General features: G+C 33.6%; 1 protein-coding gene across 1 annotated transcript; it reads left to right on the forward strand.

Annotated features, from left to right (window-relative positions):
- Positions 1 to 723: 723 nt before the first annotated feature.
- actr2a (actin related protein 2a) lies at positions 724 to 11768 on the forward strand. Its single transcript, XM_042762239.1, has 9 exons — positions 724 to 876; positions 2564 to 2674; positions 4459 to 4674; positions 4760 to 4832; positions 5384 to 5520; positions 6026 to 6175; positions 6384 to 6529; positions 7383 to 7515; positions 9372 to 11768. The coding sequence occupies exons 1-9, from the start codon at positions 829 to 831 to the stop codon at positions 9540 to 9542; spliced, it is 1185 nt and encodes a 394-aa protein (XP_042618173.1). The 5' UTR covers positions 724 to 828; the 3' UTR covers positions 9543 to 11768.
- Positions 11769 to 16111: the final 4343 nt, after the last annotated feature.

A 16111-nucleotide genomic window follows, 5' to 3' on the forward strand; every position in this document is an offset into this window, starting at 1 on the left:
TTTACAACTCGTATTTTTAATGATTGTTATGGAGATGCACAGGATAAAGCTGAACTGCTGTCACTGTCTGAACAATTGTTTTTGAATAATTGTAGATTTTCCATTGTGTATGTATTGTCTTTTAGATTTTGAACTCATTCCTGGACATGGGACCAGTGAACAAGAGATTATGAGAATATACTTTTGTTTATTTTGACCTTTTTTTTTCTGAACTGGAAAATGGAAATGATCAATTAAATGTCAGAGTGGAGTAAATTGGTTATAATGCCTCAGTTGTCCTCACTGAGTATATGACTTTAAAATAACTTCAAGTATGTTTTAAACTGACATATCTGAGTGCATCTTTTAATTTTTGTTTGTAATTTTATATAAAGTTTGTTAAAATTAGAAAAAAATTAAATTAGTGAGATATATGTATTTATTTATTTATTTATTTTACCTGAACTGTCACCTGCACTTAAAAATACTTTCAAGGTCTGAGGAAGTCGTTCTTAAGAAGTCTGTTCTCAATACTAAACAGCCCACATAATTTTATGTCTTTGATTTTTAAAACCATTTTGTTCATTGTGTATAATATTCTGGGTCCTGAAATAATAATATCTCTCCGTTGAAGGTGGGTATTTTAGGTCATTTTCATTTATAAATAGTGTAAAAAGCTTTTATTTTGTAGCTGTACATATGCTTTTGTTTTGAAGCGCCGTGGCGGACTTTTATTTTGAAGAGGAGTGAAGGGCAGGGCGCTGACTTCCGGGTGGCCGGAGAGCAGCGGAAGCGGCGGCGGCGGCGGTGGTGCTGAGATCAGGGCGGATTCACCGAGTCTGTAGAAACATGGACAGTCAAGGCAGGAAAGTGGTGGTGTGTGACAACGGGACTGGGGTGAGTGTGACTGCGGAGCTCATACGGCTCTGTCCGGTCTGAATGATGTTTTTTCCCGCGGCTGTGTGTGATTTAATGACGGCTTGCAGGAGGAAGATGCAGCGGAACAGGAAGTGATCTGATAGCACCTTATTTTACACCCAGATTATCTGTGATTTCCATTCGACCTGTGATGTGGAAGAAAGCTCTGCTCGGATGCACGGAAATCATAGCTCGAGCCGTGTTAGAAAAGCTTTTCATGTGGAGGTTTTGTAGGAGCTTTGTGAATGTATTGACACTAACACGTATTTTCAGTGAGATTTGAATGAGGTCGCAGTGTGAGCATGCGTTATTTATGAAATTACATGTTTATGCACATTTTTCATCAATGATGCATGTGTGCTCGTGTCAGTAAAAGATAAATAAAAGATAAAGATGATCTCAAACTCACTTCCGAGTTTGTAATCTCACATCTGGCCGAGAGAGGAAGTGACATACGAGACAAACCATAGACACACATTCCATCATCATTCTCTCTCTGTCTGGGGATAAATGCTAAAGAATACCGTGGTATAAGCATAATACATGTTTAGAAAAACATGATATCGCCGTGATAAATGTCCAGAAATCTATGGTAACTGAATTTTTATTATTAAAATGACCCTGGCACCTTCGAAAATACACAAATAATAATATGAATGTATTTTAAACTGAACATTAGAGTAGGTATGTGTGTCATATTTCAGTGCTTTTATTCTGCTGTGTGTTATTTTAGGTTTATTTCTTGACAGCAGGTGAAGCACGTTGTTTGTGATGAAGTGCACACTAATCTTGGGCCCTTTCTGTTAAAACTACTAAAGCATCATTTGCTTTTTCTTTCTGTCCCCTTCATTTTTCATTTAATAGCTAGTGATCTGTCTGTCTTTCTTTTCTTTTTTATTTAAGTAATTTTATTAATTTTTAAATCATATTTGTGACCCTGGACCACAAAAGCAGTCTTAAGTCACTGGGGTATATTTTTAACAATAGCTAAAAAAAAAAAAAAAAAATAACATTGTATGGGTCAAAATTGTCGATTTTTGTTTTATGTCAAAAATCATTAGGATATTAAGTAAAGATCTTGTTCCATGAAGATATTTTGTAAATTTCCTACCGTAAATATATCAAAATCTAATTTCTGATTAGCAATATGCATTGCTAAGAATTCATTTGGACAAATATAAAGGTGATTTTCTCAGTATTTAGATATTTTTGCACCCCCAAAATCCAGATTTTCAAATAGTTGTATCTCGGCCAAATATTGTCCGATCCTAACAAACCATACATCAATGGAAAGATATTTATTCAGCTTCCAGATGATGTACAAATATCAGTTTCAAGAAATTGACCCTTATGACTGGTTTTGTGGTCCAGGGTCACATTTATTTCTGTTAGCAGCAAGGCAACATTTATTTATTTTTCAGTCTGATTGGTCATATTTTTAATAACTAGTGTTCTGTCTTTCTGTCTCAATTTTTTGAGGTTTTTTATATAGTTTCAGATTTTTTTTTTTTTTTTTTTTTTTTTAGTTGAAGTTTTAGGAAGTTTATGTGCTTCTGTCATTTTTTTTATTTGTATTTTTTTTTTTAGCTTTGATTTATTTTTATTTCAGTTTTAGTCATTTGTGTACACTGAATTTTTTTTCTCTGTCTGTCTGTCTTTTACTCAGTTTGTGAAGTGTGGATATGCCGGCTCTAATTTCCCGGAGCACATTTTTCCGGCTCTGGTGGGGAGACCGATCATCCGCTCCACAGCCAAAGTGGGAAACATCGAGATCAAGGTAAAGTTTCTCCACTAACCGACACTGACGCCATGACTTGGGCTCTGTCCCAATCACCCAGTGAGCTGTCTTGCTGTATACACCCTACAGCAGTCCCCTAAAGCTGCATCTCTATTAAAATAAATAAACAGTTCATTTTTAATCAGATGAAACTTTTTATTTACACTTTTTGGTATTAAATGTATAATAAGTAGGTTTATAATCTTGAAATGCTGCCTGTGTAGACCACTCACTGGATTTTTTTAGTAAATTGTCATTGCAAGTATGTCAAAGAAATGCTGTGTATTTGGTAACGGGACATAAACAGCAACTTGAGTAACTTCCTGCTTGATTTGAACTTCCTTTCACTGGGGGTGGAGGCACCTTCAGAGGGTTCTTACAGGTTCCTCTCACTGAAATATTGATCTTTGATTAAAAAGGAAATACAGAAATATTGAAATATACTGTAAAAAAACTGAAAAAATATGAAGAGATTGTTTTTATCCGTATCACCCGAGTGTAGACACTTTTTTTTTTTTTAACCATAAACACTTTAAATACTTTGTTAATTAGAAATGGATATATTTCTAGACCAAGGTCTTTCAGCTTATGAACGACGTTGGGGAACATGTTTTATGATAATGCTGTGGAAATACAAACCTGAAGACAGCGAGCGTGGTGCTGAAAAGGGGCGGTGCTACATAGTCTATATTAAATGAATGAATTGAGCAAAGAATAAAACACTTCTATAAAACTGAACAAAAACCTTCATCTGACAGAAATGATGCTTACTGACAGATGAAGTACCAACAAACATTGTTTCAAACAACAAATTAAGAGAACTAATTTATGCATTTCAAATCATTTTAATACAGTAATTTAAAAAATATAAGCAATGACTGCCCCGAGTAAACTGATTCCCTTTCTGTCTTTTGTATGTAGGACATGTTTTGTCCCTTTTTTCAAGAATCAGGGATAAGATCGCTGATCCTGCATCAGTTTTTACTCTTACTCTCATTGCTCATCTCCTGTTCTCTCCATATTTGTCTTTCTCTCCTCTGTTATTATATTGAGGTGCTGTAGGATTGTAGGAAGATGGTAAGTGTGTGAATGTGTGTGTGGTTGTGAGTCTAACCTGTAGCGATTCTCTCTCCAAACCCTCTCAGGAGATGCAGAGCTGGTAGACATTATTATTGCATTAATGTTCAGACTAATCATAAATCTTGTTCTCTCACTAACCCTGATGAAATTATCTTGCTTGTATGTGTCAGTGTTTGACATTACCCAGAATGCACTGGTCTGTACAGAATGGCATGAGTGTGCTGTGTCCAAACAGGATATACAGGGTCCATGGTCATAAGAAGCCATAGATGCTGGTATGGCAATACAAAGTAAATGAATAAATTCATTGTCATAATATTTATTTAAATACATTTATAGTATTATTTATATTTTGAATGAGTTTTTATTTTTATGCTTTCATTATAATTTTAGATTAAGTTTTAGTAATTCTGTTATGTGGTTTTATAATTTCTATTAGTGTTTTTTTATATCTTTTTTATTTCATTTTTAGTCATTTTAGAATTTGTATTTCATAAAAGTGTAAAAAAAAAAAAAAGTGTATTTCATAAACATCAATGACTTTTATTTTGAAGACCTGATGAAATGAAGTTTGTTTTCCCAGTTGTCTCCAGCTCCGTTCAACGCTTTTAATTTCTCTTTCATCCTGAACAGCTTCCGTTCAGCTCAACATGAAAGATAACATTAAGCCCTCTGACCTTTGACCTGTCCGCTGTGACCTGTAGGACCTAATGGTGGGTGACGAGGCGAGCGAGCTGCGTTCCATGCTGGAGGTGAACTACCCGATGGAGAACGGGATCGTGAGGAACTGGGACGATATGAAGCACCTGTGGGACTACACTTTCGGCCCCGAGAAGCTCAACATCGACTCACAGAACTGCAAGATCCTGCTCACGGAGCCGCCCATGAACCCCACCAAGAACCGGGAGAAGATCATCGAGGTTTGAGCACCCGTTTGTTGAATTAAATCTGTGATGAACCTCATTGAGGTTTGTGATTATTTCTGACCCTCTTGTCTCCCTGTAGGTGATGTTTGAGACCTATCAGTTCTCAGGCGTTTATATCGCCATCCAGGCCGTGCTCACTCTTTACGCTCAAGGTACTCAACCTTTTTAATTATGTAAAAAAAAAAATGAAAATAGTAAATATAATAAAAATATAAAATAAAATTACAAATAATAAATATAATAATTTGAAATTAAATATTATATTATAATAAATATATTAACAAAATGTAAAATAATAAATATAATAACAAAATAAAATAGTATAATAATAAATATAATAAAAATATAAAATAAAATTTTAATATATAACAATACAAAATAATACAAAATTATATAATAAAAATATAAAATAAATTTTGTAATAAAATTTTAAATAATAAATATAATACAAATAAAATATTGTATAATAATAAATATAATAAAAATATGAAATAAAATGTAAAATAATAAATACAATAATACAAAATATAATTTTTTTTAATAATAATAAATATAATAAAAATATGAAATATAATTTTAATTAACAAAAATAAAATAACAAAATTAACACATAATAAAATGTTATATAATATTATATTAAAAAAAGCACTACTCCATGTCAGACTTGATAAGTTGATGTTTGGGAATGCCTCTTCTTGTGCAGGTCTGCTGACGGGTGTGGTGGTGGACTCCGGTGACGGTGTCACTCATATCTGTCCAGTGTACGAAGGCTTTTCTCTTCCTCATCTCACGCGTCGTCTGGACATCGCTGGACGAGACATCACACGCTACCTCATCAAGGTACTGCCCCGTAGATACTCTCTCTAGATCTAATTAGCTTTCATTTTTATATTTACAGCTTTCATTTTAGTTTTTTATAATTTTGTTTAGGGCTGTCATGATTCCTCGGTTTAATTAGAGTACTCGATTATAAAAAAAAAAAATCTTAATCTGTGTCGATTAACCTTCAAAATACCGCAAATGGTGCATTTTATAGACGAGAATCCATGGAAAGCATTATAAGACCGTTTTCTAAGTCTGCACTAAATATTAAAACCAATCATAATAAATCCTAGTGCTCAGTGCTATATGAATTCACAAAGGCTGCGATTCAATTCAGTAAATATATGCTCTGCAGGTTCAGTGTGTGATTTATTTCTATGTGTGTAAGTTATGTACAGCGGCTCCGTTCACAGTAAATGCTGCTCCACACAAACAGTTCTCATTTACATGTGCCAGTCGTTTAGATGTATTTTCCACGGACAAACCTCCAGAATGAATCTTAACGCTGTCCGTTTCTCTGCAGCTGTTGTTGTTGAGGGGTTACGCCTTCAACCACTCAGCGGACTTCGAGACGGTGAGGATGATGAAGGAGAAGCTGTGTTACGTGGGCTATAACATCGAGCAGGAGCAGAAGCTTGCGCTGGAGACCACCGTGCTGGTGGAGTCCTACACGGTGAGTTCAGCCCAATGGAGGAGCAGGGAGACCGTTATTAACCCATGAGCTCTGCTCCATGACCCTCTTAAACCATAATGACCCTCTTGACAGCAGACTTGTTATTGCCAGCAGAGGGCAGCAGTGTGGTGTGTAAACTGAACTCTTTGAAATTGTCAGCAGGGTATAAAATGGGAGAATTCACACTAGTTTGTCCCTGGGTTTGTAGCTTCCGGACGGCAGAGTGATTAAAGTGGGCGGCGAGCGGTTCGAGGCTCCGGAGGCTCTGTTCCAGCCTCACCTCATTAACGTGGAGGGAGTGGGTGTGGCTGAACTGCTCTTCAACACCATCCAGGCTGCCGACATCGATACCAGGTCAGTTTAAATATTCCATAATCAGTATTAATATAGAAGAGATTTTTGTATACTGTATTGTGTGTGTGTATATATTTACATTTACATTTATTTATATATATATATATATATATATATATATATATATATATATATATATATGTATATATATATATATATAAGTTGATTATTATCTAATTTTTTGTCTCCTTTTTACAAACTTAATAATAATAATAATGCATTTTATTTATCACGTGCTTTTCTTCAACCCAAAGCGTTACAACAAGACATAATAGTAATATAGTAAAAACTTGTAATATCTTTAAAAAACAATTTTTTTTTAAATACTACAAAGTATTATATAAGTAATTATAAGTAATATAAATATTGTATAATTAAAAAATATATATTGTTATTAATAATAATCATATTTTTAATTGTAATGTTATCATTATGTATTGATATTTTTTAGTAATTTATAAAGTATATTTTTACATTATTTTAAGAGGTGGCTAATTCGTACAAATTCATACGATTTGTGCTAAATTGTATGTATTTTACGAGTTGCACAGTTAGTATGAATTTGTACGAATGACACTGGGGTCTAGACAAATCCTACAAAATCATACAAGTGAGGTCATACGAATTCTTGTGAATTAGCCACCTAAAATATGTATGAATTGGTCGTGAGATAGCATTGTATATTTATTTCTTTGTTACAGTGTATTATTTATATATCATATAATTAAAATATTATTACATATATCTTTATCTGTTACATATATTGTCAAAATGATCTATTTTTTGTATCAATCGCATGTTTTTATGTTCATGTACATATACGCACTGACATTTGTCTCTGTCTTTATGTCAGGGCTGAGTTTTACAAACACATTGTTTTGTCGGGCGGTTCTACGATGTATCCTGGTCTGCCGTCTCGTCTGGAGCGGGAACTCAAGCAGCTCTACCTCGAGAGAGTCCTGAAGGGAGACGTCGACAAGCTCTCGGTACGAATGCTTTAACCACAACTAACATCTAATACACACCCCAGGAAAGATGTGAACAGTTGGACTGGTGTCCTAAAACCTTCTGATCACTAGGTGGTGATATTCACCTATAACTGACTAGTTAGCAATGTAGCAGTTTATTTAGCAGTATTTGAGATTATTTATAGACAGACATTAGCTAACTTTATTAAGGGAAATTCCTTGCTGAAATTGTAACATTTTTATTTTTTAAGGACATGTTTTTCCCCCCTAACCATGTGAAAGGTCACTGTGATGTTTGCAGATGCACTAAACCGATAACTAGATAGGCCTACGATAAAGCATAATCAAATGTCAGCTATATTGAAATGGATGAATCATTACCAGAGCATTTTTTTGCCTCCATATTATAATTATCTAGAACAGTTTGTTTATATATACATATATATACAGTACAGGTCAAAAGTTTGGAAACATTACTATTTTTAATGTTTTTGAAAGAAGTTTCTTCTGCTCATCAAGCCTGCATTTATTTGATCAAAAATACAGAAAAAAAAAAATGTAATATTGCGATATATTATTACAATTTAAAATAATTGTTTTTAAATTTATTATACCTTTAAATTATCGTTTATTTCTGTGATGCAAAGCTGAATTTTTAGGATCATTATCACATGATCCTTTAGAAATCATTCTAATATGATGATTCATTATCAAAGTTGGAAACAGTTCTGCTGCTTAATATTTTTTTCAGAACATGTGATACTTTTTTAGGATACTTTGATGAATAAAATTAAAAAAAAAAAAAAAAAAAAAAAAGAAGCTATGTTTTTAAAATATAAATATTTTGTAATAACAATATACACTACTGGTCAGTAATTTTTTTTTCTTTCTTTTTTTTAATAAAATCAATACTTTTATTCAGCAAGGATGTGTTAAATTGATAAAAAGTGATAGTAAAGAAAATATATTATTAGAATATATATTATTAGAATTTTTTTTATTATTTTGAATAAATGCAGTTCTTTTTAACCTTTTATTCATCAAATATATTAGACAGCAGAACTCTTTCCAATACTCATAATAAATCAGAATATTAGAATGATTTCTAAATGATCATGTGATAGACTGGATGTTACATGTGACACTGAAGGCTGGATTAATGATGCTGAAAATTCAGCTTTGCATCACAGGAATATATATATATATTTTTTTAAGTATATTCAATTAGAAAACTATTATTTTAAGTTGTAATAATATTTCACAATATTACTGTTTTTTCTGTTTTTTTGATAGGATAAATTTGTTTTTGATGAGCTATATATATATTTTTTTTTAAGTATATAAATAGTAATAGTCCAAACTTTTGACCTGTACTATATAACTATATATATATATATATATATATATATATATATATATATATATATATATATATATATATATATATATATAAATATATATAAATATGTGTGTGTGTGTATTTGTATTTTTATTTTAAGTCAACTTTTTAAAATAATATTTCAGCTAGTTGCAAGGGTGAAATTTCTAATTTTCATTAATTAACTAAAATTGCAAAAATAACTTAAACTGAATTAAAATTCATAAAACTATATAATCATATTTTAAGAAAACAGTAACTAATTAAAAAAAAAAAAAACTAAAACTTTAACCAAAATTATTCTGAAAATGGAAAATATAAAAAATAAAAATTAAATTTGAATAATTATAAAAACTGGAATAGTATCCAAATATTAAAATAACACTGGCGATTTCTAACTCTGCTGTAGATTAGTTTTGAGTTTTATTACTAATAATTTCTTGCATTATATAGAATTGCTGTTTTTCTGAGTCTGTCTTGGCTTCTGTTTTTGTAGAAGTTTAAGATCCGCATCGAGGATCCTCCACGTCGTAAACACATGGTGTTTTTGGGCGGAGCGGTGCTAGCCGACATCATGAAGGACAAAGACAACTTCTGGATGACCAGAGAGGAGTACCAGGAGAAGGGCACACGTGTTCTGGAGAAGCTGGGGGTCACCGTTAGATAGATCACACACACACACACACACACACACACTGCACTCACACTCCCAGTCACAGTCACAGGGTGGCATTTTGGCAGCATAAACAACAGAGGTTTTCAGCAGATTATGAGGATGAGAACAACGATATTCAAATACTTGAAATTCCTTTGCAATCCAAAAAAAAAAGTGCTCTGTTTGTACGACATTCCAAATGTAAAGATTCTTATGACCACTGCACAGCACGAGACAAAAATTGAATGAAATCGAGAGATTTGCTCCTTTATGCTGCCAAAATGAATCCTCAAACGTTCCTTCATGTATCACCATATCACGACCTGTTTTGAGTCCTGTCTGTCTCATGAGTTCACATTGACCCTAACAAAGAGAAATATCGCTCAAAAGAGAGTAAGAAACAGCAGGATGTTGTGTACGTAGAGGGACAAAACAATAAAAAGATGTATTTTTAAGAAAAACAATGTTTCTTTGGTAATAAAGTTGTTTTTGTAGTAAGGATAAAAATCGCTGCAGCCAATCTGCTAATAAAAAAAAATGAAGAATGTAATTGTGGCCAATAGTATCAAACACATAGACGTACTTCTAAAAGCAGATTGCCTTTGCTGAAACGTCTGTTGTCTTTCTTTAACTTCCTGTGATGTCGTTTCCTGTCTATAATCTCAGCATCTGTGCACTCCATTATTGGATGCCCTGAAAATAGAGAGAGAGAAATGCAGCAGCAACCGGGACCTTCCCCAAATTACATTTAACAGAACATTTGAAGAGCGTGATTTTGTCCAATAATGTCGCTGAGGAGGCTTTGAATGCACTCCTGATGAGCAGAGAGTCATTTCAGTCATGAGAATTGGCATTTGGAAGTCTTTCGATATAGACTCTCTGTTCATGTCATTCCGCCTGCAGCTCCAGGATCAGTTTAAAGGACCTTCATGAACAATAGTATCAATATCATACTGTATTTGAGAGGGAAGTGATAATGTTCTGCTGCATGTTTTGCGTACGGTTATGTCTAGAACCTAATTTCCACAAAAAGCTGGTTGAATCTCATGAAACGCGTCGGAATCACATTTCATTTCAAAATCAAAAGAAAGAAATAAGAAGTTATAGTTTCCTTGAAGGATTTTGTCGCATTATTTTCATGACATTAATCACTGTTTTCCCCAAAATACTCATTACAGTAATGCAGAAAAATCTCGTTTTTATTTCCATAATGCAAATAAAAAAAAACAAAAAACTTTTTTTAGTTATAGAAATGCATGCTATTTTTCAGTTGTGTAGTATTGAATACTACATGGTGAGTTTTTTTTTTCTACTATGTGTAATGATGATTTAAATGCAAAAAACAAAATAATTGAATTACAGTATTTGTACTCTAATTCAGTTAAAATGAAACTAGTGAGAATCTAATAATGGGAATTACTAAATGTCCAGGTGTGTTACTGTAATGCGAATTTGGCAGATGAATGTGTGTAATTGTCAAGACAGTAATGATACTAAAAGAGGAAAATCAAATGTAATTTCTGATTGCTTTTGTTTTTGATTTGGGGATTTTTGTGAGACTCACACACGGAGGATATAAAACCGTGCGAGCAGCTGCAGCGGTGCATTTAGTCGTGGCTCATGCATTTTACACACATGTGCATCATCCATCCATGTGGCTTCATTCCATTGCAATAACCCTGCATCCTTCTCATCAGCTCATTTATTTAGTGTTCTAACCAGTCTAAATCATGGCCAGAGGAGCCTCCCGATTGTTCACTTTGCTATTTTTTTTTTATGGTTTCGCATTCATGTTTTTTCTTTGCTGTTGGTTGTCAGTCATTTTCATGTCCTAGTCGAGTCGCATCTAACAGTCTGGGAAAGGAGGGCCTCACTGACGCCCGGTGGGTGTTTCTGGGTCAGGCGCTTCATTCCCAGACTGAAGGCACCCGTGATGTAGCGGTTTACTGCCTATTTGTAATATGAATTACATAATGATGGTATTGTTAATGATGATAATAATTTTAGTGTTTGTGACAAGCGTTTGGAAGCTGGATCAGTGATGTTTCTGTGTTTGTACACACTCGCACATGGAACAAACTAAACGACGAATCCACTGATTTCACTCACACGCATTCTTGCAGTGCCAAGTTTGGGTATTGTAGTCATTTTGTTTGTTTGTTTTCTGCTTTTGGTTTTTGTTTCATTTGTAGCATACTGCCAGACCCCGATTTAAATAAAAGAAAAATTGATTTATAACTCAGTGGTTAAAGTGAGTCTTTTAAGCAGATTGAAGCCAGTGCTGTGTGTGTGTGTGTGTGCATGTTAGAGAGAGAAATGGTTGTTTTTCTTCATATGTGGTATGTAACTATGGAAGCGCACGAGGAATTGCTGCCCATCTCTGTTACCATGGAGATGTGCTGTACACAGTGTCTTTTCTTTCAATTCATCTCTTAGAGCTGTAATTTACAGTACCAGCCTCAGACACACACACTCATTATTTATTCACACTATTATCCATATTTGTATAAGTAAACAAACATACGTCAATCTGATTATCTATGTATCATCTATCTGTCTGTCTATATAGATGACACACATTTTATATATATATATATATATATATATACATACACATATACACATTGATATATATATTGTATAAACATACACGTCACCAAAAAATAAAAATATGTATGCGAACACCTTCAAATAAATGTCCATTTAGTTTTCTGTCTGATAAGTAGACATGTAATAAGCATCAAAACCAAATAACTTATACAATATAATTATGATTACTTCTTTCAGTAATGACAGGTTGACTACATTATCCCTAAATCTGAACAATGTATGCATGTTTTTTGTCTCCATTTCATTAAATTTTATTGCATTTTTTTTTCCTAAATTCTCATTACCGTAATGCAGAACAATATCTCTTTTTTTTTTTTTTTTTTTTTTTTTTTTACCATAAATCAAAATGATTGCTTTTCATTCATGAAATGCAAAAAAAAAAAAAAAAAAAAAAAAAATCTTATTGTCATTACCTTAATGCTGTTTAAAATAACTAAATACTACATGGCAGATTTTTGTACTGCGTTTTATGCTAATTTAAATTTTAAAAATGAATAAATTAATTATAGTATTTATACTGTAATACACAAAAAATGAGAATTTATTAAGAATAATGGGAATTACAAAATGTCCAGGTGTGTTACTATAACAAGAGTTTGGGAGATGAATGTGTGTAATTGTCAAGAAAGTTGTCATGATGCAAACTTTATGATACTAAAACAAGATAAAAATATGTAATCTCTTATTGCTTTTCATTTTGACTGAGATTTTTGTGAGATTCACAAAAGGAGAATTGGCCATAAAACGAGTCTCTCTTGAGTCTCATGGGTCTGGGCGGGGGTGGGAGAAAAGACAATATATAGCTTTAGTAGGAAATATTTTGAATGTTCGTGAACAATACAAAATGTTTTTTCTCTTTATGGTCCTGTTCTTTTCTCAAGAAGACCATCATGTTCTTGAAGAGACAATCATTCTGCATAGAAATACAGGGCTGTGGCCTGATGATGATGATGTGTGTGTGTGTGTGTGTGTGTGTGTGTGTGTGAAGGAGGGGGTGATTGTGTTCACATTTGTTTCCGATTTTATTCATGTAAACAGGGGGGCTGTCAGACTCAGTGGGGCCTGTTTAAATTAAGGCCAGGCTGCTCTGCAAACAGCGACTCACTCGCTGTATGTTACATTACACGTACTGAGAGCAGTGATACATTTGCATAAATAACACAGAAATGCAGATTTTGTCCCAAATTGTGGTGACCATGAAGAAGTTCACCCAAATATGAACATTTTGTCATCATTTATTTGCCTGTGGAATGACAAAGCAACACCAGTATATGGCTTGTGCACTATATTCCATGTCTTACGTCATACAGTAGATCAAAATATTTGTCATTATGTGCTCAAAATCATCCCCTCCGTCACAGTTTGATTTGTTGTCAATGGCATGTGCTTAATGACAAGTAACATGGTAGAGACTGCAGAAAACTGTTATTCACGTAATATATATCCCATAATTCCACTCTACACTGTACACATGACTGAACTGCCCTCTGGGGAAGAGATAGTTGTTCTGTTGAGTTGAACACCGCATGCTATATCCAGTGCACAACAAGCCGATTCATCAGTGTATGAAATGAACCACAGACATGTTTACTATCAATATCATTATGCAGCCGGACTGTGAGAGCAGGAATCTGGTGTAAATGCTCCTTTCTGGCAGTTATTTGCTAAGACAGTCAGCATTAGGGCATGCTGGGATGGAGTTTGGAGGACAAGGCTATATTGCAGCATATAAAGAAAGCTGTCAAAGTCAGCATGAAAGCCTCTGTAAACTCACTTTGCTTTCACAATGTGACGTGTTTTTATGTGAAGTGGAGCATGCAGGGAGGGACTTGATTTGATCCATTTATCCACTAACCTTTGACACACAAAAAAAGATAAAAAGTAGTAATTATGATGAAAAGTTCAAGTTTTTTATCATAATTATGAATTTTGTCATAATTTCTCATTTTTATCTCAGAATTATGGCAACAATAAGATTTATCATATTAATTTAGACTTTCATCTTATAATGACAGTGTATCATAATTGTAGGTTTTGTTGTAATTATTACTTTTTATGTCAGAGTTATGACTTCCCAAAGCATTTTTAATGTTGCATACAGTATTCGAGCAGTTATTGTATGAAGGAGTAACCGACGTCAAACATTTGTTTTGTTTTTGTTCCCGCTGTTTTTTGTCCAGTAGTTCTACATGCTCACAAATCCTCTCATTATAATGAGCAAAGCATAGACACAGTGTAAATAAGAGACTGACTATGTGTTGTTCTTCACACACACACACACACACACACACACACACACACACACACTGAAGAGGATTTATGCTCCTCAGATTGGAAGCTCCACCTCATAGTGAAAGCCCTGCACAATTAATTAATTGTTTGTTGCATATTTGTTTTTAGCTGTCTAGAGACCTAATTATTATATAGTTAATACATGTTTTTAATAATAGTCCTATATATATATATATAAATATATATATATATATTATATATATATATATATATATATATATATATATATTATACAATTATTATTATTATTTGTTTTATTTTTATTTATTTATTTATTTATTTTTTACTGTGGCTCTTTTGGAAAAATGTATTAACCAGAATGTAAAAAAAGGCTCTTTGGTCAAAAAAGTTTGCACCCCTGTTTTAGAGTTTCACAGCTGTGTGCTTTGTTTCTGCATCATGGCTGATTTGTAGATTGTACCCCCAAAAATTGATATGTATTTTCGCATTTCCCATTTAATTCCTATCATTTTTAACTGCGAACAACGCAAGTGTGATTTTTTTAACATCCATTTAGCTATTTCAAATCAACTTTATAAAATTTTTGTGTTCACATTTACATATGCTGCAGAAGTCAAGTTTCACGCCATAGAGAGCTACACTTAAATATTTGAACATATACACATACAAATTGTATATTGCAATAAACAATCAGCGACTTTAAATGGATAGTTTTATATTTCTCCATCAATTTTAATTAGATTATATTATCATACATATTTGCAGTGCTTCATGGGACTATAGTTCTTTCCCTCATTAAAGCCCAGTTTTGTATCTTTGTCTTTTTGTCCGATTTTCAAAAACCTTTTTGCTTTAAATCAAAGTTTGTACTGTTGTGATTCACCTGGTATTCAGACCATTCAGACTGAAGGTCTGGAATTCATGGCAGCTTTCATTGGCCAAGGCCCGCCCATGAGGCCGTTTGACTGACATGTCAAACAACCAATCACAGTTCATTTCGCTCAGCATCAAGTTTCGAGGCGTGGAAATATTGCCACAATAACAGGCCAGTGTGTAAAACTCTCAGACATATTTTAAAGATTCTATGCCGCGAACTTTAAATATTTCGCATACTTTTGAAAATCCAGGGTTTAGTTGATCTTGATAAGTAGAATGTAGAATTCAACCAATCCGATGACGACTTCGAAACCCCTGAAGTGTTTCTACTTTTGTGTCCCATATGCATCAGACGTTCAGCCAATGGTCCGTGGGTGTGACGTCTGAGGCTGAGACTACCTGGTAGCTGGTTGGCTTTATTAAAGGGTTATAGCAGTTTAACAAAGACTTTTTGGGAAAAATGAATGGAAGAAATACTTCCCGAATCAGCGCCTTTGAAAAAGGGGACAGGCACCAATGCACTCTATTCCAATGAAGTAAAATAACAAATCTAAACATATTTTCCCCTCTAAAATGACCGAACAAGACCAGAGGGTTAAGAGTGTAAAGGTAACATGGAATGTGTTCATCCGCTTCCTTCCCGCCCCAGATCCGGGCCTATTTCCCATCATGCTGTCTGCTCATAAGAAACTGCTCCCATGGCTCTATTGAGACCATTTTACTGTCTCTCTCAATACTTTAGTCTCAAAGATCCAGGCACTACCAAAAACTCTTAAAATGCACTTTAACCGGATTTGAAGCGCTGTATCGCTCCACAGAGACGTGCGCGGTCCAGAAGGCTT

This window comes from Cyprinus carpio, chromosome A1, assembly GCF_018340385.1.
Source record: "Cyprinus carpio isolate SPL01 chromosome A1, ASM1834038v1, whole genome shotgun sequence".
Classification (NCBI taxonomy): domain Eukaryota; kingdom Metazoa; phylum Chordata; class Actinopteri; order Cypriniformes; family Cyprinidae; genus Cyprinus; species Cyprinus carpio.

What these genes read in the sequence shown, in the direction of transcription:
- actr2a (XM_042762239.1), top strand. Translation starts at nt 829, where the DNA reads ATGGACAGTCAAGGCAGGAAAGTGGTGGTGTGTGACAACGGGACTGGG. An exon ending in TGCTGGTGGAGTCCTACACG is followed by an intron (nt 6,176 to 6,383) that starts GTGAGTTCAGCC and finishes CTGGGTTTGTAG; the next exon opens with CTTCCGGACGGCAGAGTGAT. An exon ending in GCTGCCGACATCGATACCAG is followed by an intron (nt 6,530 to 7,382) that starts GTCAGTTTAAAT and finishes TCTTTATGTCAG; the next exon opens with GGCTGAGTTTTACAAACACA.